Raw genomic sequence first — 27,936 nt, 5'->3', positions numbered from 1 at the left:
CTGTATGGCAAGGAGCCGTATCTTATACACCTGTGGCAATGGGACTGTACGAAAAATCTAAATTTAATGAAATTTTATATAAATTTAATTATATTGTAGATTCTAAAAAGGATTTATTTTTACTTTATTTGGTTTTTATAAATGTATGAAGCATCTATAAACTTTACATCACCCTAGGGTAGCATCAGCAGTACAGAACGAAAGATCAAGGTGCTATACATCTGTATAAAGATTGCAAAAAACTAAGCATGTAATGACATTTTTGAACTTTCCAGATCTAAAATACACGAGCTGCTGTGTACTTAACGTAAAGCAGGTGCTGCTCTGCACGCAAAGGTAACCACATGCAAACCACATACAAATCCTTCTATACTTCAGAGAATTAGAGCAACCCCATCTTTAACTTCTCATGTAATCCTAAATACTGTTTTGTTTCTTCAAAGTGCAGAATAAACACCTCCATGACATCTTAAAAGCATTGCATTGTTACCAGCCTACATGTCAAACACAGAAGTGGAATGCAGCCCATGAGGCAATCACTATATTTCCAGTCCTCTGCATTTCACATACACATGGAAACTGCAGGTAGGATTGTGAAAATATGTATTTTACCAATGCATTGATGATAGATTACCAGTTTAAGTTCTACCTTGGTTAAATATAGAACAGATCTTTACTGGTGAAGGTGATCCATGTCCAGAAAAACCCAAGTTATAGGGAAGACTATGTTTACACTAATGTCAATCTGCTGCGCACAGCTGTCAAAATAATGTAGTATACAGTATTTACAGGATTTTGATGATATTTGCTGTAAGCAAAGCAATCCCACCTACACTTCATAACAATGTATTAATATGATCAGAAAACTTTCAGGACACCATGACAAGCCTCTAAAGCCATCAAAAATGAAAAGCATTCCTGAGACTGCAAAACAGTTTTTTATACAACTGTATATATAACCATCAACATAAATGAATGTGATCCTTCCAATACTGGTTTGGGAATTGTTATTCAGATAGACTGTCCAAAATCCCAGAGTGTCTATCAGCCATATCCTCCTCCTTCTCCTCTTGCTTCCTAAAACTCAATGTGGACAAAACTGAACTCATCATCTTTCCTCCATCTCAACTAACTCCCCAACCTGATCTATCTATCTATCTATCTATCTATCTATCTATCTATCTATCTATCTATCTATCTATCTATCACAATTAATGACACCACACTTTCCACAGTTGCCTTGGAGTAACCCTCGACTATGACCTGTCCTTCAAACCACACATCCAAGCTCTTACCACCTCCTGCTGCCTTCAACTCAAAAATATTTACAGAATCCGTCCTGTCCTCAACCCTGAATTTATTAAAATGTGTATGCCCTTATCATCTCCCTGACTACTTCCATATCCTCCACTGTGGCCTCCCTGCTAACACTCTCGCCCCTCTCCAGTCCGTCCTTCACTCTGTTGCATGACTAATCCAGTTCTCTCAACGCTTCTCTAAATCACTTCATTGGCTCCCAATTCCCCAACATATCCAGTTCAAACTAATGCTGACCTATAAAGCCGCCCATAATTTGTCTCCTCCGTATATCTCCAAACTATTCTCCCAATATCATCCAACACACAACCTCCGGTCCTCCCAAGACCTCATTCTCTCCTCCACACCCATACATTCCTCACCCAATCACCTCCAAGATTTTTCCCGAGTATCCCGCAGCCTCTGGAATTCTGTGCATCAACATATCCAATTCCGTCACAGCCATTACACAGTACACAGCAGGGGCACATTTATAAGATTATCTCAGCACAGGAACATTTTATTTAAACATCCAATTGTGGAACTTATTATTATTCAAAGATCTATTGATTAAAATGAACTTTTGTTCGTTGGAAAACCTCTTTAACTATGCTCTAAAAGGATTTTAAGATTTGCTAATTTGTTAAATGTAATTGAAATGTAACCCACTGAATATACAGAAATTGATATTGAAGAGGCTAGTCAAATCACAAAGGGGTTATCTCTAGTGATGAGCGAGTATGTTCAGTTAACCCTTTCTGCGAGTATGCTCGGGCGAGTACCGAGTATCTTCAGCGTACTCGGTGATATGTTTGAATCACTCCCTTGTGCATGATTTGCGACTGTTTGACAGCTTTAATACATGTGAGGAATGCTTAAGAAACAAGCATTCCTCACATGTATTAAAGCTGTCAAACAGTCACAAATCATGCACAAGGGAGTGATTCAAACATATCACAGAGTACGCCGAAGATACTCGGTACTCGCCTGAGCATACTCGCCGAAAGGGTTAACCAAACATACTCACTCATCACTAGTTATCTCTTTTTTTTAATAACTTAATGTGGATTTCTTGTTAACAGCAGAGACTTTTCCATTAGCTAAAGAGTGTCTCTAACTTGGGAGGACTTGGCATGTTCATTCATTACATGGATGGCCTGCTGAATTCAATGTGAAATGAATTTCTGGAATGTTGGAATTATGGATTGCATTTCCTTTACATTGCTAGAATGAATATCCCTCAATACAAGACAAATTCATTAAATATGACAATGAATTTGGAGCAAATAGCTTTGATGCAAATTGAATTTCCCTGTAAAATCTACTTGATTTGGCCAATTTGAATTTTGACATATTCGATCATCTCTAATTATGACTGTAATTTGTTGCACACTGTAAAGAAATCTGCTCCCGCTCTCCATGGTAAATTGTTACCTACCTGTTTAGGAGGTGATCTTCAAGGTCACATCGTTGAAGAACATCTTGACATTGCTCATTGAACGGACAGATCACCATAAGTTTATCCAGCAAGTTCTTTACCAACACAGTGGACTTTTTGCAGGATTGCAGCATGATGTGTTTTCGGTCCATAGGACAAAAATTCTCATGAAGGAGAAAGTTAGTGAGGCAGAGAGTACAATACGTGTGACCACATGGAGTGTCTAATGGCTCAACCAGGGCATGTAGACAAATGTGGCAAGTCAGGTCATCATCCACTTCTTCAGTGTATGTGTAAAAGTGGTTTTCTTCTGAAGAATGCTGCTGTCCACACACAGCACATAAAGCTTGAGGGACCTCAGTGTCCAACATTTCAATCTCATTACTGTAATCCATGATAAGGTTCCAAATGTCTGCTTCATCCAAGATGATTGTGAACTTGATCAATTAACCCTGGACATAAACATAACAGACAAATATTACAATCCAACAGAGAGCTTTAACATGGACAAGCTATAGCACAATTAATACCTATGCAGACCAATAGCCAACACATTCTGAACTGTAGGTTATTTCTGAGAAGTTGGGTGATAATCGGTATGAAAGTAAAAAGAGTATATCACCTCACCATTGCACAGAAAGAAATACAGAAAATTCTCCTTCAAGATGATGCTTGGAATCTTCCAGGCCGGTATCCTCAAGAAGTTGGGTGACGATAACCAGTATGGGCATCACTACAGTTTGAGAATGGACTCTTGGCCATACAAGACTCTAGTTGATACAAGATGGAGGATGTACCGCTGCCATTCAAGGAGATAGAAAACTGGGTGATAACCCTTGTGGGAGACCTAGTGGGAGGTATCCTAGTGCTAAGTGGCTAAACAAAAGAACAGAGCTAAACAACCTGTACTTGTTGGTGGTTCATTCATTTAAAAGCTATGCACCTTGGCATAATTGTTTATATTGCTCCAATGCACCAAAAATAAAAAATAAAATAACTTTTCAAATTATTTTGTTTAAAACAATTGTTTTGATTGATGCTGCTTTCAGTCTACACCTCTGATTATGACCATTGGCAGCACGAAACCAGGTAAGTGTTGCGACCACTGCGCGCTCAGGTTTCAACTTACAATATGCTCCATACATGTACATCAGATGTGCAGACTGAAAATATGTAATGGGCTCAAGAGATTAGCTCTAAAAAGCTCCAAGACATTGCAGGTTTCTAATCTTTGTCAGAATAATCTCCTGCTGCAAATGGAGCCAGCTCCAATGGCAACGATTTAACATCTTAGATCCCACTGTCCCATATGGCATTTAAGAAATTGAAAATTGTCCCTTTCAACACATATCAACCATCCACAACATTATCTGCTACTTTGTCTGCCACATATTTATGTTGGTGAAAGAGATCGGTAATTTTACAAAAAAAAAAAAATTGTAATATTACATTATTGCTGTGTATTGTATACCAAAAAATGTCGGTCAATCCAGATACTTAAAGAAGCACTCCTAATCCTCCTATCAAAGTTTTTATCCTCTTAATATATTGCAGTCATCATATTATATAACACTGTGTACTTACAATTGCTCATTTTGCCTTCCTACCCAGTAAATTCTTCTCTTTTCTCTGGCTCTATGTAGAAATAGGAAGTCTCTTCTCCCTGCATTTATCATCCCCTCTTCAACTTCTGACCCAGCTGCTCCCTCAACCCCTTTGCCACTAGACTAGACTTTTGCAGTGACTCATGAGTCACGCATGGAAAAATGAGCTACTGTTTCTACATAGAGCGTAGGAGGATTCAGCTAGTCAGTTTTTAATCATGTGATGTCATAGACCTAATGGAAAAGAGGAGAATTAGCTGGGTAGAGGCAAAATTAGCAATTGTAATTACACAGTGCTATATAATATGATGACTGCAATATATTAAGAGGATAAAAACTTTGATAGGAGGAGGAGTGCTTCTTTAATAAACCTGAAAACTAAATATTTCAGAAAGTAAAAGTGAGGTTTTGTATTTTTTAGGAGAATATCTATGTATGTGTACAGAATTATTATGCAACTATATGAAAAACATACATTTTCCTATCTCAAATGTTTTGTCTGGCAAAGTGAGAATTATAATAAAAAAATCAAAATGTAAAAAAATACATTTCTGACATTTAGAAAAATATATATACATCAGTGACCAATATAGCCCCCCTTTATTTTCAATAACAGCCATAAGCTCCATCCATGGTGTTTGTCAGTTTCTTAATCTGTTGACAATCAACTTTTTGGGCAGCACCAACCAGTCTCCCAGACATTGTTCAGAATGGTGCGCTGCTTTCCTTCACGATTAATGTCCCATTTAAAAAGGATCCACAAATTCTCAATAGGGATCAGGTCGGGTGAGGAAGGGGTCGTGTCATTATTTTTTCATCTTTAAAGGGAATCTGTTAGTACAATCAATCCTCCTAGGCTGTCTATATGGATATGTAGGTCATAGAAAGTTGAATAAAATGATCCCTTGATATCCGCGATCTGATGTCATTTTACAGTGACATTATTTTCTGTAATATGTAAATGAGCTGTTAAGATCTATGGGCCGGACACAGATCTCCCTGAGAATCTGCATCCAGAGCTTACTTTAAAGGGGAGATACCAGTGTGAGACATGTGATGACTGACAGTCTGCTCTTCCTGATTCTCACACTGGTAACTTCCCCTTTCATTTAATATATGCTCTGGAAGTAGATTCTCATGCAGATCTTTGTCTGGCCCATAGATCTTAACAGCTCATTTAAATATTAAGAAAAAAGTGAACTTCACTGTAAAAAGACATGGAGCTTTGTCTTTCATAAAAATAAACAGGTTTTCTTGAAAGATGCAGACTTTTTGCTGTATCGCTGCTTAAAGAAAGTGTCTTCTAAAAACTTTGGTTTGGGTGTTGATTTTGAGTTAATCTTCAACCCAAAAAGGTCAAGCTAGCTCATCTTTAATAATGCCAGCCCATAGCATTAGCCCACTTCCACCTTGATGGTGCCTGAGTCAAAGTGGAGGTCTGTACTGGTTACTGATCCAGCCATGGGCCCATCCATCTGGTCCGTCAATAGTCACTCTCATCTAATCAGTCCATAAAGCCTTTGAACAATCTGTCTTCAGATATTACATGGCTCAGTCTTGATGTTTCTGTGGCGCCCCTGAGGGTTCAGTTGCCACAGGGGTACTGCATCTCTTTAATGAGGTGTGGTATCTCTCCTTCGAGGTAAGGATGGTGCAGCTGTCAGGACCCCACCTCTGCATTCATCACTACATCTCTCCCACCTGAGGGTGGCTAATATGCACCAGGGTGCTGCCCCAGCCGGGATAAGAGGAGAGGAGGGGGAACCAAAGATAGGAGGAACCATGTAGTGGGTGAGGGTGGAGGGTGCACATTTAGGTTACACCACCAAATTCATATTTAATAAACAGCCATTTTGGGCTTATGGTCTTTTGATTGTGATCTTCATCACTGAACGTGGCTTTCTGTGTGAACCTGCAGTTGATGGGGACACGGTCCTCGTGCTCTGGCCTTGAGACGAGGAGCGGGCTAGAGTTAACGGCTATCTCTACCCGGTCAAGGTCCCTACCCAAGAAGGCCTGGAGGGGAGTAGAGGAGACAAGCTCCACAGGCAAAAGGATCCAAGGGGGATGCAGACGGAGCGGCATACGCCACCTGTCCTCACTATTCTGGCCTAGTCAGAAGGAGTCCTGCTGCAAAAGGGGTACCGGCCCCTGATATCTGACTCTGTCACTTCAAGTCTTAGTCGGAGAAGCCCGGAGGCTCAGTAGATCCCACCGGGTAACGGACGGAGCGAAGTCGCCACCCGTACCCTTGTTCTGTGCATAGTCCAGAGGGAGACCCGGCCTTAGTACACGTATCACATACGGACAGGAGAGGACCTAGTGGGAAAGTCTAGGAACACTCTGGTGCGGGGTCCTGACCAAAGCATCTGAACTATCCGGAGGTTGTCAGACCCCCGGTCCTGGTGGCCGCAGCGCTCCATGAGGAGCAGGGAGAAGCCTTGCGGCTGTGCATTCTACCGTGAGTAAAGCTTGGAAGACTACCCCTATGGCCTCCGGTTTCTTATTGCAACGCGGCACCGCACCACACCGCACCACATCTTCAACTACAGCTCCCATCCTCCTGTCTCCTCTGCCCTGAGGCCCTGCTCCGCCTGTGGGGAGTAGTATCATCTGCGGCTGCCACTACATCCCGCCTCAGAGGACTGAACGCAGCGCTGGTGGGGAATCACCAGACACCACAGGTGGTGTAGTCAATACATCCACTCGATTACCACCGTCCCTCCTAGCCCTTATTTTGATGTGACGACCCTGGGCACGGAACGGGTCCAGGCCACGACTGCAACCCCCAACATCTGACCCAGCTCCAAGTATCCTCATCTCTCAGGGTGGGTTAGCGAGCAGCGAAGTAGGCGTCACATACTTGGCGTAGTCGGCAGGATTGCGTGCCCGCAGCAACGGAGACGGATTGCCCATTGCTACCGGGTACTGCGCGCCTTTATACCTCAGACTGTCGTTTTCCACTTAAAATGGCGCCCGCCCAAGAAGAAAGGACGCCATAATGTGTAGAAAGGACAGCGCCCTAGCACCTCCTATCGTGGGCCTGGCTCCCCCATGGCGCCAAAAGAGCAGACTGCCCCTTCCATTAGAGACTGTCCGCGGGGAAGTGCCCGTCAAAATGGATGGGATGTCCCTGGGAGGGCCTGTCAGCTTACTGCCCAGGAGCCACCCCGAAAAGAGGAGGGAGCGAGGAAAACCACTTGGTGCGGCCATAACAGTCCGAGACTCACCATACTCAGAAGCAGACTTGCACGCTCCTGAGGGAAGTCTACCGGAGCATTCCGAACCCGTCCCAGGTTCTACTCTCATGGGAGAGGAGGAAGGCATGATCCTGACCCCGGGAGAAGCGGAATTCCTTCGTAAAGAAACCCCGGACCTTGCCCGAAGGGTAGCTGAGGCCCAGCATGCGGCGTCCGCCGCGTGGCGGGAGGAGATGCTGCAGAGGATCCGGGCCCGCCACCAAGGAGCAGCAACGCAGGAGGAAGAAGCAACGGAAGTCGCGTGCAGCCCAGGATCGAGTAAGAGTGATACCCCCCGTCCCGGCTGCTGAGGCCACCGTGCCCCTCCTGGATCTGATGACCGAGTACCTGCTACCTGGCGCGGTAACCTGGGAGCAGGTCTTCTCCCTGGAGCTGGAAGCCTCCGCCATCGCCGGAGGCCTGCATTGCCTCCCGCCTCCCATCTCGGAGGAACCTGTGTCTGCTGGGGAATCCACCGACCCCAACCCGGACTGGTCCGCACTCCCCGAGGACCTGCAGCAACCCCTGCTGTCACCGCTGCTCGCACCTTCAGTCACCTGGTCGGCGGCTGAGGAGCTGGCCTGGGACAACCAGGGGGGGGACCTGATGGGCTTCCCCTAAGAGACCCGGGCTGAAGCGCGGACGAGGAGCGAACTGTGTAGGCAGCAAATCCTCCAGCTTGACCGGGAGCAACGGCAGAGGGAGGTTCGCTGCGAGCACCTGGAAGTGCGCGCCAAGGTCGCAAAGTCCAGGGCCCGCCAGGAGGAGGCAGCCTGTCCAAGCCCCCGTGAGGAAGGGCAGATTGTCCACTTCCACCAGGAGGCGGGATGGGGCTTCATTAGGAGTCCCCAGTTTGAGCAAGACGTCTTTGTCAGCCGGCGGGATGTTGAGCCGCGGCTGAAGAAGGGACACCCTGGCCGGAATCTCTTCCTCGGTGACTTTGTGTCGTACACCCGCCACCACGGGGTGTGGGGGTGGTACGCCCTGGATGTTCACAAAATGTCCAGGAGTGACGCCCCCTCGCGCTCGACAGTGGAGGAGCGGTTAGCCTCCGTTGGGAGTTAATGTGCGTCTTTTATTCTCAACGCTGTTTTTGTGATCCTGTTGACTGTTTGTAACAAAACTTTTGATGGTTTTGTGATCACACCCCAATATCTTGGCAATTTCAAGAGTGCTGCATTGTTAAAGACTTAACAATTTTTGACTTTTCAGAGTCAGATAAATCTCTTTTTTGGCCCATTTTGCCAGAGGAAAACAAGCTGCCTAATAATTCTACACACCTTGATAAAGTGTGTTGTATCCTTAGGCCTCATCCTCCTCATTACACAAATACACATCACCTGATCTGCTTCATCTAATCAGCATTCACGTTTATACAGAGCGGATATGGAAAATCTGCATAAAAATGGTGAAAATACTCACTTGCTTAATAATTGTGCAGGTCTTGCTGCGTTCGTAATTATCTAAATAAATAAAATATCATCATTTTTATCCTAAATGGTGAATGTTGGAATGAAAAATAAATTCCAGAATTACTATTTTCTTATTTTATGTTCCTCCTCACAAAAAAAGAGAATAAAAAGATCATATGAACCTCAATAACTATAATAAAAAAAACTTCAGCTCGTACTGCAAAAAATAAGCCCATATATAGCTCAAGGAAGGCTTGTCATTCAGACGTCAGTGTTTCCAGTATGTGATGCATCTGTATTTTTCATGTATACAACATGTACCTATTATAATCTATAGTGCTATTCACATGTCCATGTTTTTATTCATAGAATCATAGAATCATAGAATGGTAGAGTTGGAAGGGACCTCCTGGGTCATCTGGTCCAACCCCCTGCTCAAAGCAGGATTCACTAGATCATCTCAGACAGATGTCTGTCCAGCCTCTGTTTGAAGACGTCCATTGAAGGGGAACTCACCACCTCTCATGGCAGCCTGTTCCACTCATTAATCACCCTAACTGTCAAAAAGTTTTTTCTAATATCTAATCTGTGTCTCCTCCCATTTAGTTTCATCCCATTGCTTCTAGTCTTTCCTTGTGCAAATGAGAATAAAGATGATCCTTCTACAATGTGACAGCCCTTGACATATTTGTAGACAGCTATTAAGTCTCCTCTCAGTCTTCTTTTTTGCAAGCTAAACATTCCCAAATCCTGCAACCTTTCCTCATAGGACATGGTTTGCAGACCAGTCACCATTCTGGTCGCTCTTCTCTGAACTTGCTCCAGTTTGTCTATGTCTTTTTTAAAATGTGGTGCCCAAAACTGTACACAGTATTCCAGATGAGGTCTGACCAAAGAGGAGTAAAGACCGATAATGACTTCACGTGATCTAGACTGTATGCTTCTGTTAATACATCCCAGAATTGTATTTGCCTTTTTTGCTGCTGCATCACACTGTTGACTCATGTTCAGTCTATGATCTATTAGTATACCTAAGTCTTTTTCACATGTACTGTTGCTTAGCTCTATTCCTCCCATTCTGTATATGTTTTTTTCATTTTTATTGCCCAGATGTAGTACTTTGCATTTTTCCCTGTTAAAAACCATTCTGTTGGTTGCTGCCCACTGCTCCAGTTTATTTAGGTCTTTTTGAATCCTCTCTCTTCTCTAGTATTAGCTATCCCTCCTAGCTTTGTGTCATCAGCAAATTTAATCAGTTTACCCTCAATTCCTTCATCTAAATCATTGATAAAGATGTTGAACAATACAGGTCCCAGGACGGAGCCCTGTGGTACCCCACTTGAGACATTCATCCAGCTGGATGTGAAGCCATTTACAACCACCCTTTGAGTCCGATCACTAAGCCAGTTATGAATCCACCTAACAGTTGCCTGGTCCATTGCATACTTGGTCATTTTTTCAATAAGGATGGTGTGAGATACTTTGTCAAATGCTTTGCTGAAGTCAAGATATACTATATCTACAGCATTTCCCTGATCCACCCAGTCAGTGATTCTGTCATAGAAGGAAATTAAGTTAGTCTGACATGACTTGTTAGTTACAAACCCATGCTGACTCTGGTTAATCACTTCATTCTTATCCATGTACTTACATACATGTTGTTTAATAATTTGTTCAAAGATCTTTCCTGGTATAGAAGTCAGACTCACCGGCCTATAGTTCCCTGGGTCCACCTTCTTCCCCTTTTTGAACATAGGAACAACATTTGCTCTTCTCCAGTCTTCTGGGACTTCTCCTGTTCTCCAAGAATTTTCAAAGATTATGGAGAGTGGTTCTAAAATTTCTTCTACGATCTCCTTCAGTACTCTGGGGTGTAATTCATCTGGACCTGGAGACTTGAACTCATTTATGTTAGCTAAATATTCCCTCACAATCTTTCTGTTTACAGATAACTTGGATTCCTCTATTCCTTTAAAAGGACATTGAAGATCAGTTGATGTTACATTTTCTTTCTGAGAGAAAACAGATGCAAAATAGGAATTAAAAAGTTCGGCCTTCTCAACATCCTCTCTTACCATTTCTCCATTTTCATCCTGTAAAAATCCTATAGCATCTTTGACTTTTCTTTTATTTCTGACAAACCCCCAAAATCCCTTTTTATTGCTTTTGACATCTCTTGCAAGCCTTAATTCATTGTCAGCTTTAGCTAACTTGATACGTGCCCTACAGGATCTGCAGACTGCATTATAATCTTCTTTAGATATGCCTCCCTCTTTCCATTTAATAAACATTTCTTTCTTTCTTTTTAGCATGTGTTTAAGTTCTGTGTTCATCCATCCTGGTTTCCTTAAATGCTTCCCATTCTTCCTACTTTTCGAGATTGTTAACGATTGTGCTTTGAGAATCTCATTTTTAAAAATTTCCCATCCTTCCTGGACATTTTTGTCCTTAAGGACATCCAGCCATTGGATCCCTCCTATTCTCTTTCTGAGTCTCTTAAAATCTGCCTTTCTAAAATCTAACCTTGAAGTTTGAGTCTTCACATGTCTTCCTCCTCTAGTTATCCAAAATTCTATAATAGCATGATCGCTGCCTCCTAGGGTCCCAGCCACCTTTACCTCCTCAACCATTTCCTCCCTGTTTATAAGGATTAGATCCAAAGTAGCAGATCCCCTTGTTTTCTCCCCTACCTTTTGGAAGATAAAGTTGTCAGCAAGAGAGGATAAGAATTTGCTTGACCTGTTAGTTTTACTTGAGAGAGATTCCCAACAAATGTCTGGATAGTTGAAATCTCCCATGACCACTACGTCATATTTTTTGGAGAACTTGGTCATTTGATACATAAAGAGTTCATCCATATCTTCAGCTTGCCCAGGTGGCCTGTAGTAAATGCCTACAATGGTGTCCTTTCCGTTGTTCTCTCCTTGTATTCTTACCCAAACAGTTTCCACAGAACTCCCAGTCTCTGAAGCTTCAATCTCTGTGCAGATATACGCTTTTCTAACATACAATGCAACACCTCCTCCTCGTTTATCAAGTCTGTTTCTTGCAAATAAGTTGTATCCTTTTAGCCTTTTATTCCAATCATGTGTATCGTCCCACCAAGTTTCAGTGATTCCAATGACATCATATTCCTTTTCCTGCATTAGTAGTTCCAATTCTCCTTGTTTGTTGCCCATGCTTTGTGCATTTGTATAAAAACATTTTAGTTTGTGATTGGTTTCTCTTCCTCCCATATTTTTATTATTTAAATTGTTTTGTCTTTGTTCTTCTTTTCCACTTCCAGTAGCAGAGATCTCAATAGTATTTGTCAGCTGTATGGCTTTTTCTGGCCTTTTGCTTCCCTTCCCACATTGTTCTAGTTTAAAGCTCTTCTGATGAGTGTAGCAAGGCGACTTCCAAATACATGTTTTCCAGTCTTCGTAAGGTGCATCCCATCTCTAGCAAGCAGTCCATCGTATAGGTAATTCATTCCGTGATCAGAAATCCAAATCCTTGTTGACGGCACCATCGACGTAGCCAGTTGTTCACCTGTAGAATCTTATTCCACCTCATTGTTCCATGGCCATCCACTGGGAGGATGGATGAGAAGACCACCTGCGCTCCCAATTCTTTCACTTTCTTGCCTAAGTCTTCAAAGTCACTGCAGATGGTTTCCAGGTCCTTTCTTGCGGTGTCATTTGTCCCCACATATATTAGCAGAAATGGGTAGTGATCTGTAGGTCTGAAGAGTCTTGATATCCTGTCAGACACATCTTTAATTTTTGCTCCTGGAAGACAGCACATTTCTCTTGAGGTTATGTCTGGTCTGCAGATAGCGGCCTCTGTTCCTCTTAACAGGGAATCCCCCATGACCACCACTCTCCGTTTTTTCTTCACAACATTCTTCTTTCTCCATCCAGGAGGATTCTGAGGGCTTACAAGGTTATTCATTGCTGGCAAAGTCTTATTTTGCTGTATTTCTTCATGGTTCTCCTGCGTGAGAGCCTGGTACTGGTTCCTGAGCAGTATGGGTGCTGACTGCCTCTCGATCCTCCTGCTTCTGTGGGTCACATGCTTCCATTCCTCTGTTTCGTCAGGTGCAGTTCGAATTTCTTCTCTTTCTGAATCATGAAGAGATAATTCTGCTCTGTCTAAGAACTCTTCACCTTCCTTAATGATTTTCAAGGTAGTTAACCTCTCTTCTAGATTTCGCAACTTTTCCTCCAACAGGGACACAAGCTTGCATTTCTGGCATGTGAAGTTTGGGTTTTCCACTGGCAAGTCTGTGAACATGTAGCAGGATATGCAGCTCACCAAATGGCTCATGGACTCTTCCATGTTCTTATTGTTAATGTTCTGAAAACAGTGAAAAAAGCTTAAAAAAAAAGCTTCAAAATGCTTACCGATGTCCTCTTTTCAGCTCCAACAGCCAAAATCCAGTGTTTTTTGAGCTCGCGGAGACTCTTCACTTACCCCAAAATGCAGTGGGAATATGCAAATTATCTCCTCAGGACTCCTCCCCTGGTTTACCGATGTCCTCTTTTCAGCTCCAACAGCTAAAATCCAGTGTTCTTTGAGCTCGCGGAGACTCTTCACTTACCCCAAAATGCAGTGGGAATATGCAAATTATCTCCTCAGGACTCCTCCCCTGGTTTACTGATGTCCTCTTTTCAGCTCCAACAGCCAAAATCCAGTGTTCTTTGAGCTCGCGGAGACTCTTCACTTACCCCAAAATGCAGTGGGAATATGCAAATTATCTCCTCAGGACTCCTCCCCTGGTTTACCGATGTCCTCTTTTCGCTCCAACAGCCAAAATCCAGTGTTCTTTGAGCTCGCGGAGACTCTTCACTTACCCCAAAATGCAGTGGGAATATGCAAATTATCTCCTCAGGACTCCTCCCCTGGTTTACCGATGTCCTCTTTTCAGCTCCAACAGCCAAAATCCAGTGTTCTTTGAGCTCGCGGAGACTCTTCACTTACCCCAAAATGCAGTGGGAATATGCAAATTATCTCCTCAGGACTCCTCCCCTGGTTTTATTCAGACTGTAAGTCCATGCAAAACACGGAGATATGTCAATTTTTTTCCAGCAGCACCGATGACGAGGGCCAATACTAGTGTATGTGTCCGTGATAAACACATACAGCACACAGATGGATTCCGTGTGTAATCCATGTGCAATCCGTGTTTAACACTTCAAAGTATAGGAGAAACTTTGTAATTTCTTTCTTTCTTTATCCATCTGTGAAAAATACTGATGGTAAAAACGGACACACTGATGACCACTGGTACCATTTTTTCACATACGTGTTTAAATATACTGCTCAAAAAGATAAAGGGAACACTCAAATAACACATCCTATATCTGAATGAATGAAATATTCTCATTGAATACTTTGTTCTGTGCAAAGTTGAATGTGCTGACAACAAAATCACACAAAAATCATCAATAGAAATCAAATTTATTAACCAATGGAGGCCTGGATTTGGAGTCACCCCCAAAATTAAAGTGGAAAAACACACTACAGGCTGATCCAACTTTGATGTAATGTCCTTAAAACAAGTCAAAATGAGGCTCAGTATTGTGTGTGGCCTCCACGTGCCTGTATGACCTCCCTACAACGCCTGGGCATGCTCCTGATGAGGTTGCGGATGGTCTCCTGTGGGATCTGATCCCAGACCTGGACTAAAGCATCCGCCAACTCCTGGACAGTCTGTGGTGCAACGTGACGTTGGTGGATGGAGCGAGACATGATGTCCCAGATGTGCTCAATCAGATTCAGGTCTGGGGAATGGCCGGGTCAGTCCATAGCTTCAATGCCTTCATCTTGCAGGAACTGCTGACACACTCCAGCCACATGAGGTCTGGCATTGTCCTGCATTAGGAGGAACCCAGGGCCAACCGCACCAGTATATGGTCTCACAAGAGGTCTGAGGATCTCATCTCGGTACCTAATGGCAGTCAGGCTACCTCTGGCGAGCACATGGAGGGCTGTGCTGAATCCGATTGAGCACATCTGGGACATCATGTCTCGCTCCATCCGCCAACGTCACGTTGCACCACAGACTGTTCAGGAGTCGGCGGATGCTTTAGTCCAGGTCTGGGAGGAGATCCCACAGGAGACCATCCACAACCTCATCAGGAGCATGCCCAGGCGTTGTAGGGAGGTCATACAGGCACGTGGAGGCCACACACAATACTGAGCCTCATTTTGACTTGTTTTAAGGACATTACATCAAAGTTGGATCAGCCTGTAGTGTGTTTTTCCACTTTAATTTTGGGGGTGACTCCAAATCCAGGCCTCCATTGGTTAATAAATTTGATTTCCATTGATGATTTTTGTGTGATTTTGTTGTCAGCACATTCAACTTTATGCATAAAAAAGTATTGAATGAGAATTTTTAATTCATTCAGATCTAGGATGTGTTATTTGAGTGAGAATAAGGCCTTAGTTAACGCTCACATGTTCAGTATTTGGTCAGTATTTTCCATCAGTATTTGTAAGCCAAAACCAGGAGTGGGTGATAAATACAGAAGTGGTGACGTGTTTCTATTATACTTTTCCTCTGATTATTCCTGGTTTTGGTTTACAAATACTGATGTAAAATACTGACCAAATACTGAACATGTGAACGTGGCCATAGACAGGAGCGTAACTATAATAGGTGCAGGGGTTATAGTCTCACCTGGGCCCTGGAGCCTAGGGGACCCAGAAGGTCCCTTTGGCCCATATAAAAAGACCATTACTAATGAAGAGTAGCAATAGTTGGGGGCCCCATTGGAGCCTTTGCATTGGGCCCATTAGCTTCAGGTTACTCCACAGGCCATAGAGATAGCTCTAAGGCCATGTTCACATTTGTAAGCCAAAATCAGTAGTAGAACAATCAGAAGAAAAGTATAATAGAAACACGTCACCACTTCTGTATTTATCACCCACTCCTGGTTTTAGCTTACAAATACTGATGTAAAATACTGACCAAATTCTGAACATGTGAACGTGGCCTTGGAGCTATCTTTATGGCAAGTGGCATAACTTGAAGCTAATTGGCACGAATGCAAAGGCTCCAATGGGTCGCCCAGCTATTGCTACTCTCTATGTGAAAGTGGCCTAACTCTGATCCAGCAGTCATAATTTCCTCGGTCTGGGCCCTAATTCTTGCTAATTTACCAAATGTTAAGGCCACGGCCCCACTATCAGTATTTGGTCAGTATTTGGTCAGTATTTTTTCTCAGGAGTGGGAGCCAAAACCAGATGAGGAACAATCAGAGAAAAGGTATAATAGAAACAAGTCACCAATTCTGCATTTATCACCTGCTCCTGGTTTTGGCTCCCACTCCTGAGAAAAAATACTGACCGAATACTGATAGTGGGGCCGTGGTCTTACAAGAAAGTACTGAGATGGAAATCAGACGATTGCAGCATGAAACGACGTCAGCTTTGCCACCAAACACCACATAAGTGCTGTATGCACTAAATGGCAGGATATTTTTTAATGAAGACTTTGAAAAGTTACTTATTTTCTATTTTAGAGCCATAGAAAAATAGTTGCAATGGTGGAAATGTCACGAAACTTTGTGTTCCATGCAAAGTTTTTTTTAAACTAAAATAAATTGCTTTGAGCACCAATAACACCAGTAACTTGAGGCTGCAGAGAACATAGTATTCAACAAAGTTGAATGGAGGGGTTGTCATATCTCACAAAGTTAAAAAAAATCAAGGCTTAATTATATGTCAATTTTCAGAGTATAATAGAAGACGACAGTCATTGTACCCAGCGACATTACTTGTAGCTATTGAAGTATTTGGCTTTTAGAAATTTCATATGTACTGTAGCTAAGCAAAAGCTACAAGGACGGCAGACGTATTTTTTATTCAATGTAAGAATTACCCTTTGTGTCATATCAAACAGTGAGAATAATGGATTGCTCCCATTTCTGCAGTAATGCGCTGCTGTAAAGGACGGTAATGATAACCACAGGGATTTGAGCTGCAGACGGAAAACATCTTTATGCTTCAACTACGCCAGAAAATCAATCTGGGGCAAAACAGACAAATAAAAATCTCTCTTTGAATATTTCTGATGTCCTGAAATCAAAACTGTTTTTTTTTCTTTCCAGAAGGCAGCACAACTATGTTATAAGGAGAAGGGACAGTCCTGTAAAGGTCATTTTTGTTATTGACAGGAGACTGAGATGCTGGACTGGAGTTAAATGTATCCTGGCATTTGTCCTGGTCTATCACTCTGTCACTGGTGTGGTGACACAATCATTGTTTCCTCTCTGGGGTAACTGAACGTAATTCTAGACTGAGGTCAAAAGTCAGTTTATTCTAAAACCCGTCATATTTGACATATAAGACCTGCACTGGGCAAACCCAGTGCTCAGGTTTTCCTGCTACCATAAAACTGAATTCATGTTGGGATCTTTCTGATTCACAGACATTTTGAGAGTAGGATGTAGGGGTGGGAGGTGGGATGAATGTCTGCAAAAATGTTGGACCATTCATGAATTTTGGTTCAGTACTCCAGAAAAAAAATGAAAAATAGGTTAGTAATAGAGATGAGCAGATTGATTTGCGGAGAATCCAATTTCCTGAAATGCATGGTTTCACACGAATACGAACATTTTGACATCCGATTTCACACAAACAAAGTAGCCCTGCACCATTTCCCAAATTCCTGAAGCATCAGAGAGCAGGCAAACGTGATTCTTCGTGGCTGTGCGGGCCTCCCATAATGCCCTGCAGCTATGGCATATAGCAGATTATCATACCTTGTACATTGGTGGTCAGGTGGGCCATCACAGATCAGTGGTTCCCAGCGGAGCACAGTTTTACAACAGGGTTGTTTTTTTTATCTCCTAAGTCACTAGGTAAATCTCTGTCTTTTGTAGAGTGTAAGCTCTTATAGTCAACGGGGTCCTCTCTCTCTCTCTCTGTTCCTTTCTCTCTTTTGTAGAGTATAAGCTCTTATGATCGGTGAGGTCCTCTCTCGCCTGTAAAGTGTAAGCTCCTTTGGTTACCTGGGTCCTCTGCCTCTCTCGCCTGTAGTTTATAAGCTCTTATTATCAGCGGGGTCCTATCTTTCTCTCTCTCCCCTATAGAGTGTAAGCTCTTATAGTCAGCGAGTTCCTCTCTCTCTCCCCTGTAGAGTGTAAGCTCTTATGGTCAGCGAGTTCCTCTCTCTCTCCCCTGTAGAGTGTAAGCTCTTATGGTCAGCGAGTTCCTCTCTCTCTTTCTGTAGAGTGTAAGCTCTTATGGTCAGTGAGTTCCTCTCTCTCTCTCCCCTGTAGAGTGTAAGCTCTTATGGTCAGCGAGTTCCTCTCTCTCTCACCTGTAGAGTGTAAGCTCTTATGGTCAGCGAGTTCCTCTCTCTCTCTCCCCTGTAGAGTGTAAGCTCTAATAGTCAGCGAGTTCCTCTCTCTCTCCCCTGTAGAGTAAGCTCTTATGATCAGCGAGTTCCTCTCTCTCTCTCTCCCCTGTAGAGTGTAAGCTCTAATGGTCAGCGAGTTCCTCTCTCTCTCTCTCCTGTAGAGTGTAAGCTCTCATGGTCAGCAGGGTCCTCTCTCTTCTTTATAGAATGTAAACTCTTATGGTCAGCAAGGTCCTCTCTCTCTTCTTTATAGAATGCAAACTCTTATGGTCAGCGAGTTCATCTCTCTCTCCCCCCTGTAGAGTGTAAGCTCTTATGGTCAGCGATTTCCTCTCTCTCTCCCCTGTAGAGTGTAAGCTCTTATGGTCAGCGAGTTCCTCTCTCTCTCTCACCTGTAGAGTATAAGCTCTAATGGTCAGCGAGTTCCTCTCTCTCTCCCCAGTAGAGTGTAAGCTCTTATGGTCAGCGAGTTCCTCTCTCTCTCCTCTGTAGAGTGTAAGCTCTTATGGTCAGCGAGTTCCTCTCTTTCTCCCCTGTAGAGTGTAAGCTCTCATGGTCAACAGGGTCCTCTCTCTCTTCTTTATAGAATGTAAACTCTTATGGTCAGCAAGGTCCTCTCTCTCTTCTTTATAGAATGTAAACTCTCATGGTCAGCGAGTTCATCTCTCTCTCTCTCCCCTGTAGAGTGTAAGTTCTAATGGTCAGTGAGTTCCTCTCTCTCTCCCCTGTAGAGTGTAAGCTCTCATGGTCAGCAGGGTCCTCTCTCTCTTCTTTATAGAATGTAAACTTTTATGGTCAGCGAGTTCCTCTCTCTCTCCTCTGTAGAGTGTAAGCTCTTATGGTCAGTGAGTTCCTCTCTTTCTCCCCTGTAGAGTGTAAGCTCTTATGGTCAGCGAGTTCCTCTCTCTCTCCCTTGTAGAGTGTAAGCTCTTATGGTCAGCGAGTTCCTCTCTCTCTATCCCCTGTAGAGTGTAAGCTCTAATGGTCAGCGAGTTCATCTCTCTCTCTCTCCCCTGTAGAGTGTAAGTTCTAATGGTCAGTGAGTTCCTCTCTCTCTCCCCTGTAGAGTGTAAGCTCTCATGGTCAGCAGGGTCCTCTCTCTCTTCTTTATAGAATGTAAACTCTTATGGTCAGCGAGTTTATCTCTCTCTCACCCCTGTAGAGTGTAAGCTCTAATGGTCAGCGAGGTCCTCTCTCTCTCCCCTGTAGAGTGTAAGCTCTTATGGTCAGCGAGTTCCTCTCTCTCTCCCTTGTAGAGTGTAAGCTCTTATGGTCAGCGAGTTCCTCTCTCTCTATCCCCTGTAGAGTGTAAGCTCTAATGGTCAGCGAGTTCCTCTCTCTCTCCCCTGTAGAGTGTAAGCTCTAATGGTCAGCGAGTGTAGCACCCCGAGGACTCGGCTGCTACAGGGGTATTGCACCTCGAACCAGAGGTGTGATATTCCACTCCCGGGTAAGGATGGAGTGTGGACCGGGGCTCAGTTAGCTGCATACACCACACACACCCCATTTCCGGGGGACAGATCAACGGTACTCCCACCAGATAGATGTGCAGGTACGACAGCGTCTGCCCCTGGCTGGAGTGGGGAGGGGGGAGGAATATCCCAGTGGTGTAGGAGCAGAGAGGGAAGGGACTCTGGGCATAGGTAGGAGCCCATTGGGTGCTGGTCACCTGGGCTCGGGTGTCAGAAGGGAGGTATATAAGGTGGGCACCATCTTAGATCAGTGTGCAGTCCGGTTAGTTCAGTTCAGAGAGGAGCTCAGCCAGAGAGGGCTGACAGGGAGCTGTGGCTCAGTCCGGGCCCAGTTCCAGAGTCAGGCCTGAAGTGGAGGCCTGAGGCAGAGAGAGAGAAAGAAGGAAGAAGAAGAAGGAACAGAAACACAGGGAAAGGCCCAGAGACGCAAGTAAAGAGGGAACCCTAAGATCCCACGAGATAACGGGTGAAGGGTTGGCAGAACAGGGTACCGGATCCCAAACTGGTGGAGGCCAATTATCCTTAGCCAGGAACCGGAGGTCGTGGTCAAGTCTTGGCGCGACCCCTCACCATATCCACCAGGAAGGCACGCCATATAGGGTCAGGGAAATCGGGAAAGGTTTTGCCGCCAGAAGGCCCGAGGAAGCCGGACAGAGGTGGGTCCCTGGTGGGGACGGCCAGTAGAGAGGAAGAGAAGGGAGCTCTGGACCACGCTCTGGAATTGCCTGGGAGTTGGCCGAGTCCCGCACATGGTGGGCGCAGCACGGCTCGGGTGGTCACTCTCGGCCGGGGTGATCTGAACCAAAATCGTGAGTAAAGATTTGGAAACTGCAACACACGTCTCTGGGGTTCCTTGCCGCACCAGCACCATCAGTACTGGGACACTCGCACCATCACTCCCATCATTATCCACTCTAGCTGCCCTGAGGCAATACTCCTCCCGTGGGGAGTCATCCCATACTCAGCTGCACAAACAACATCAGCCTCAGCGGTCTGCGGTGCAGCGGCGGTCCCCACTGACCGCAATCCACGGGTGGCGTAGTCGAATACTATAACATCTTATACTAAATTCTGCCACTTGGTTTGACACCCTGGGCACGGACCGGGTCATCGCCACGAGGACTACTATCCCCAACAGATCCGGCTCCGGGTATTCCCCGAACATGGCCCAGGGGGTGCGTCATAAGCTCTTATGGTCAGCGAGTTCCTCTCTCTCTCCCTTGTAGAGTGTAAGCTCTTATGGTCAGCGAGTTCCTCTCTCTCTCCCCTGTAGAGTGTAAGCTCTAATGGTCAGCGAGTTCCTCTCTCTCTCCCCCGTAGAGTGTAAGCTCTAATGGTCAGCGAGTTCCTCTCTCTCTCCCCTGTAGAGTGTAAGCTCTAATGGTCAGCGAGTTTCTCTCTCCCCTGTAGAGTGTAAGTGTGGCACCCCTGAGGGTTCAGTCGCCACAGAGGTACTGCATCTCACCCAGAGGTGTGGTATCTCACTCTCAGGTAAGGAAGGAGTACTGCCCGGGACCCTAACACCTGCATCTAACACTACTCTACTCCAGACCAGCAGGAGGGGCAAGATGCGCTGCTCCTTTGCTGAGCCCTGTCCCTGGCTGGAGTGGGGGGAACCAAAGTAGGGGGAACCATGTAGTGGGTATGGGTGGGGGAAGAAGTTCAGGGGAGCTCAGTAAGAAGCAATATAAAAGAGAGGGTGGAACATTCTAGAGAGAGTTCTGAGGAGATTGAGTCAGAGGACGAGTTGGGAGCAGGATCTGCTGAGAGAAGCGCGGGCCTGAGTGAGGAGGCCCAGGAGAAGGAGAGGAGGAAGGAACGGGAGCCGAGAGAAGGCTCCAGGAGTGAAGAAAGGATCCCAGGGGTACGGGCAGTCCTGGAGGCCACCCGTACGCCCGAGTCTACCAGGCGGTGGAGGGATCGAGTCGCAGAGGGGACCGGCCCCTAACTAGTGAGAATTGCAATATTCAACTAGGTAATCGGATGGTGCAGCATTTCAGGTGCTGCAGCCACAAGCCACATCTATCTCACTGAGAAAGTGGCCATAGAGGACCCAGGGGTCAGAGAAGACGTCGCCCGACAAGGTCCGCGGTCACTGGATTGGGACACTGGGTGTGAGGTGCAGGGAGATGGCCAGAAGGAACACACATAAGGGGGTTCCGTTATGTACTCCGGAGGTACCTGAGGGTTGGCTGAACCTCTCCCTGAGTAAGCACAGGGCGACGTGGGAAGTTATGATCTGCAGTTGTAACCAGGAACAAAGTGAGAACTGTGAGTAAATCCGGAAGATGGCATCCCCACTGTCTCTGTGAATTATTACTGCTGTGCCATCACCCCCTGCACTACACCGCACCACAACCACACAGCAACATCTATAATATCCCCTTTTATTGACTGCTCTGGGTCACAGACTGGGTCACCGCCACTGTGACATCTCCCCTAGCAACGACCGGCCCAGGGGGCGTGTCATAAGCTCTCAGAGTCAGCAGGGTCCTCTCTCTCTTCCCTGTAGAATGTAAGCTCTTATGGTCAGTGAGTTCCTCTCTCTCTCCCCTGTAGAGTGTAAACTCTTATGGTCAGCGAGTTCCTCTCTTTCTCCCCTGTAGAGTGTAAGCTCTCATGGTCAACAGGATCCTCTCTCTCTTCTTTATAGAATGTAAACTCTTATGGTCAGCAAGGTCCTCTCTCTCTTCTTTATAGAATGTAAACTCTCATGGTCAGCGAGTTCATCTCTCTCTCTCTCCCCTGTAGAGTGTAAGTTCTAATGGTCAGTGAGTTCCTCTCTCTCTCCCCTGTAGAGTGTAAGCTCTCATGGTCAGCAGGGTCCTCTCTCTCTTCTTTATAGAATGTAAACTCTTATGGTCAGCGAGTTCCTCTCTCTCTCCTCTGTAGAGTGTAAGCTCTTATGGTCAGCGAGTTCCTCTCTTTCTCCCCTGTAGAGTGTAAGCTCTTATGGTCAGCGAGTTCCTCTCTCTCTCCCTTGTAGAGTGTAAGCTCTTATGGTCAGCGAGTTCCTCTCTCTCTATCCCCTGTAGAGTGTAAGCTCTAATGGTCAGCGAGTTCATCTCTCTCTCTCTCCCTTGTAGAGTGTAAGTTCTAATGGTCAGTGAGTTCCTCTCTCTCTCCCCTGTAGAGTGTAAGCTCTCATGGTCAGCAGGGTCCTCTCTCTCTTCTTTATAGAATGTAAACTCTTATGGTCAGCGAGTTTATCTCTCTCTCACCCCTGTAGAGTGTAAGCTCTAATGGTCAGCGAGGTCCTCTCTCTCTCCCCTGTAGAGTGTAAGCTCTTATGGTCAGCGAGTTCCTCTCTCTCTCCCTTGTAGAGTGTAAGCTCTTATGGTCAGCGAGTTCCTCTCTCTCTATCCCCTGTAGAGTGTAAGCTCTAATGGTCAGCGAGTTCCTCTCTCTCTCCCCTGTAGAGTGTAAGCTCTAATGGTCAGCGAGTGTAGCACCCCGAGGACTCGGCTGCTACAGGGGTATTGCACCTCGAACCAGAGGTGTGATATTCCACTCCCGGGTAAGGATGGAGTGTGGACCGGGGCTCAGTTAGCTGCATACACCACACACACCCCATTTCCGGGGGACAGATCAACGGTACTCCCACCAGATAGATGTGCAGGTACGACAGCGTCTGCCCCTGGCTGGAGTGGGGAGGGGGGAGGAATATCCCAGTGGTGTAGGAGCAGAGAGGGAAGGGACTCTGGGCATAGGTAGGAGCCCATTGGGTGCTGGTCACCTGGGCTCGGGTGTCAGAAGGGAGGTATATAAGGTGGGCACCATCTTAGATCAGTGTGCAGTCCGGTTAGTTCAGTTCAGAGAGGAGCTCAGCCAGAGAGGGCTGACAGGGAGCTGTGGCTCAGTCCGGCCCCAGTTCCAGAGTCAGGCCTGAAGTGAAGGCCTGAGGCAGAGAGAGAGAAAGAAGGAAGAAGAAGAAGGAACAGAAACACAGGGAAAGGCCCAGAGACGCAAGTAAAGAGGGAACCCTAAGATCCCACGAGATAACGGGTGAAGGGTTGGCAGAACAGGGTACCGGATCCCAAACTGGTGGAGGCCAATTATCCTTAGCCAGGAACCGGAGGTCGTGGTCAAGTCTTGGCGCGACCCCTCACCATATCCACCAGGAAGGCACGCCATATAGGGTCAGGGAAATCGGGAAAGGTTTCGCCGCCAGAAGGCCCGAGGAAGCCGGACAGAGGTGGGTCCCTGGTGGGGACGGCCAGTAGAGAGGAAGAGAAGGGAGCTCTGGACCACGCTCTGGAATTGCCTGGGAGTTGGCCGAGTCCCGCACCTGGTGGGCGCAGCACGGCTCGGGTGGTCACTCTCGGCCGGGGTGATCTGAACCAAAATCGTGAGTAAAGATTTGGAAACTGCAACACACGTCTCTGGGGTTCCTTGCCGCACCAGCACCATCAGTACTGGGACACTCGCACCATCACTCCCATCATTATCCACTCTAGCTGCCCTGAGGCAATACTCCTCCCGTGGGGAGTCATCCCATACTCAGCTGCACAAACAACATCAGCCTCAGCGGTCTGCGGTGCAGCGGCGGTCCCCACTGACCGCAATCCACGGGTGGCGTAGTCGAACACTATAACATCTTATACTAAATTCTGCCACTTGGTTTGACACCCTGGGCACGGATCGGGTCATCGCCACGAGGACTACTATCCCCAACAGATCCGGCTCCAGGTATTCCCCGAACATGGCCCAGGGGGTGCGTCAACTTTGGCGTAGTCGGCAGGATCTCGTGCCCGCAACCACCGGGTACTGCGTGCCTGAAGAAAAGTTCACATGTACCTCAAAAAGAAGTCTCCCGCCAATTCCGGAGGATTCCCGCCATCGGACGCCATCTCGGGTCGTTTCCCGCCGTTTGCCCGCCATCTGCAGCCTTTGCCCGCCATCCGCGGAGTTTCCCGCCATCAGGGGACGATTCCCGCCATGTTGGATGGTTCCCCGCCCTGGCAGAGCCAGAGGGTGGCAAGAGGCCACCTCCCATCGTGGGCATGGTCCCAGAGTGGCGCCAAAGGAGGAGACCGCCCCCACCAGCCGAGACTGAAACAATGGAGATGTCCATCAGGGTGGGGGGGCTGCCCCTGAAACTGACTGTCGCTAAGTTGCCCCGGGGCCACTCCCAATGGGGGCGGATAGGGAACAAAACTGAGGGGCTGGGCGCGGCCTGGATCAATCTGGACAGACCGCACCCGGAGATGGAGGAAGCATTGAGCAGTGCCGACACCGTGGTCCGGAGCCTGCTGCAGGCCGCCACCCCAGACAGCCTGGTGGAGATCCTGGCACAGCTCCCCAGAGATCGGGAGCGTGCACAGGCTGCGCTGGAGGACTTAGCCCGGAAGATGGCCCGAGCGCAGCAGGAAGCGCTGGCCGAATGGAGAAGGGAGATGGCCCGGCAGGCTGGAACCCGCCAGCAGGGGGCGCCACCCGCAACGTGGAGCATGTCTGCCCTTGAGGATGGTGCAGGAGGGACGAAGGCCGGAGACGACGCCGCGGAGGGAGCCGCAAGGATGGAAGCAGGTAATGGGGACGTCATTACCCCGAGCCCAGTAGCCGTAAGCCTGCCCCAGCTCCCCGTCGCAGAACCCGAAGTCCTACTCACCCCGCCCGTTGCCGCACCGCCACTGCTCCCAACTAGGCCTCAAGCGGCGGGAGCCACGGTCACGCCCCCTTTCGCGCCACGCCCCTCGACCCTGAGCGCGGCAAAACAGGAAGTGCCACCGGCCTGGTCGCAAGACCTGGTGAACCCGGGCGCCGCTGCCCCTACAGCGCCCTCTACCTCCACAGTGCCACCCCTGGGCGCAGATCTTTTCGCGCAACATACCAGCCCGGACGGAATGCCCTTCGTGTGGCCACCGGAGTACGTCAACCCCCGACTCCGGAGGGAACGGCCCCTGTGTGAGCCTCTGATCCCAGCTCCGGAGCCCGCCAAAATTGCTCCGCTCCCGTTAGAGGACGCCCAATTTGAATGGGATCCGACCGGTGAGAGCCTCATGGGGTTCACCCAGGAGACCCGGGCGGACGCAGCCCGGCGTGAAGAGTGCTGCCGTCAACAGCTGGAGGTATTTGAAAGGGAACGGCGGGAGAGGCGAATCCGAGAAGAACAGCTGCAGGCCCGGAGCGCGGAGCAGAAGCGCAGGACCCGACAAGATTCCCGAGCCGCCCGCGGTCCCCGAGTCAACGGGACCGTAGTAAAGTTCCAGCTGGAGCATGGCTGGGGCTTTATCCGAGACGATCGAACCCCCGGCGACGTCTTTGTCACCCGCAGGGATGTCGAGAGCCACCTACCTGAGGGACACCGTGGACGTGATCTCTACCCAGGTGACGTGGTCACCTTCACCCGGCATGAGTGTGCCAAGGCACCGTACGCCCTTCACGTACACCGGCTAACTGAGGAGGAGCTGCAGTACGAGGAAAGCCAAGAGGACCCGGACGGGTCTGAAGACTACCCTCAGGAGGGAGCACAGAGAGGACATAGCTACTGAAGGGAAGTAGCGTGAACGAAGGACTGTATATAGTTACCCGTTAGGGTACCCGAGCTGCTGCTAATTGAACTGTGGTCCCCGTTGGGACTGTTTTGAAACTGTTGACTGGTTTGCCCCTAATCCCTAACCAGGCTGAGGACTGTGAACAGCCACCCTTTGTTTTATCATGCCGAGCACTGTGAGCGGCCATACCCCTTGTACATAGTTGCGCTTCCTTAAGCGCCCCTTACTGGTTTTATAGGAACTGCTTTTCTACCTCGGAATTGGTGACTGTTGCACTTTACCTAGTCACAAGTTGCACCGTGGCCAGAGATCAAGAATGTGTTTGTGAAGAACGTTTTATATGAGAATGTTTTACTTGAAAAGGTTTTATATTGAAAGTTTATATGCTGCTAGGATAATAATGTAAGAGTTACCTGTGATGTTTTATAATGTGTTATATGCTAAAAGAGTTCCGGTAGTTTTGACCAGTAACGTTAAAGAGAAAAAGGACCTCCCATAAAGGGATGATTGAAAAGTTGATATATCTTATATGCAAGTGTACACTTTAAAATTTTTGTATGTTTACTATTGTTTTGCTCTTTTCCAGCCCGAGGACGTGCTGTGATTTACCAGGGGGGAATGTAGCACCCCGAGGACTCGGCTGCTACAGGGCTATTGCACCTCGAACCAGAGGTGTGATATTCCACTCCCGGGTAAGGATGGAGTGTTGACCGGGGCTCAGTTAGCTGCATACACCACACACACCCCATTTCCAGGGGACAGATCAACGGTACTCCCACCAGATAGATGTGCAGGTACGACAGCGTCTGTCCCTGGCTGGAGTGGGGAGGGGGGAGGAATATCCCAGTGGTGTAGGAGCAGAGAGGGAAGGGACTCTGGGCATAGGTAGGAGCCCATTGGGTGCTGGTCACCTGGGCTCGGGTGTCAGAAGGGAGGTATATAAGGTGGGCACCATCTTAGATGAGTGTGCAGTCCGGTTAGTTCAGTTCAGAGAGGAGCTCAGCCAGAGAGGGCTGACAGGGAGCTGTGGCTCAGTCCGGGCCCAGTTCCAGAGTCAGGCCTGAAGTGGAGGCCTGAGGCAGAGAGAGAGAAAGAAGGAAGAAGAAGAAGGAACAGAAACACAGGGAAAGGCCCAGAGACGCAAGTAAAGAGGGAACCCTAAGATCCCACGAGATAACGGGTGAAGGGTTGGCAGAACAGGGTACCGGATCCCAAACTGGTGGAGGCCAATTATCCTTAGCCAGGAACCGGAGGTCGTGGTCAAGTCTTGGCGCGACCCCTCACCATATCCACCAGGAAGGCACGCCATATAGGGTCAGGGAAATCGGGAAAGGTTTCGCCGCCAGAAGGCCCGAGGAAGCCGGACAGAGGTGGGTCCCTGGTGGGGACGGCCAGTAGAGAGGAAGAGAAGGGAGCTCTGGACCACGCTCTGGAATTGCCTGGGATTTGGCCGAGTCCCGCACCTGGTGGGCGCAGCACGGCTCGGGTGGTCACTCTCGGCCGGGGTGATCTGAACCAAAATCGTGAGTAAAGATTTGGAAACTGCAACACACGTCTCTGGGGTTCCTTGCCGCACCAGCACCATCAGTACTGGGACACTCGCACCATCACTCCCATCATTATCCA

The 27,936-nt window shown here is 47.1% G+C and overlaps 1 protein-coding gene across 2 annotated transcripts in view; it reads right to left on the bottom strand.

The window, feature by feature from the left end:
* LNX1 (ligand of numb-protein X 1) overlaps positions 1 to 27,936 on the bottom strand; it is a 314,205-nt gene that overhangs the window by 238,705 nt on the left and 47,564 nt on the right. For both annotated transcript variants that reach the window (XM_073645490.1, XM_073645491.1), the window contains exon 2: positions 2,735 to 3,186. In XM_073645490.1, coding sequence (XP_073501591.1) covers positions 2,735 to 3,129 — 395 coding nt within the window. In that variant the 5' untranslated portion in view covers positions 3,130 to 3,186. The remainder of the gene's footprint in view (positions 1 to 2,734; positions 3,187 to 27,936) is intronic.

This window comes from Phyllobates terribilis, unplaced genomic scaffold (genome assembly GCF_046119375.1).
Source record: "Phyllobates terribilis strain yellow unplaced genomic scaffold, ASM4611937v1 Scaffold_1__5_contigs__length_1240528914, whole genome shotgun sequence".
Lineage (NCBI taxonomy): Eukaryota > Metazoa > Chordata > Amphibia > Anura > Dendrobatidae > Phyllobates > Phyllobates terribilis.
Note: the sequence above shows the minus strand (reverse complement) of the source record. Positions and strands in the feature narration are given on the sequence as shown.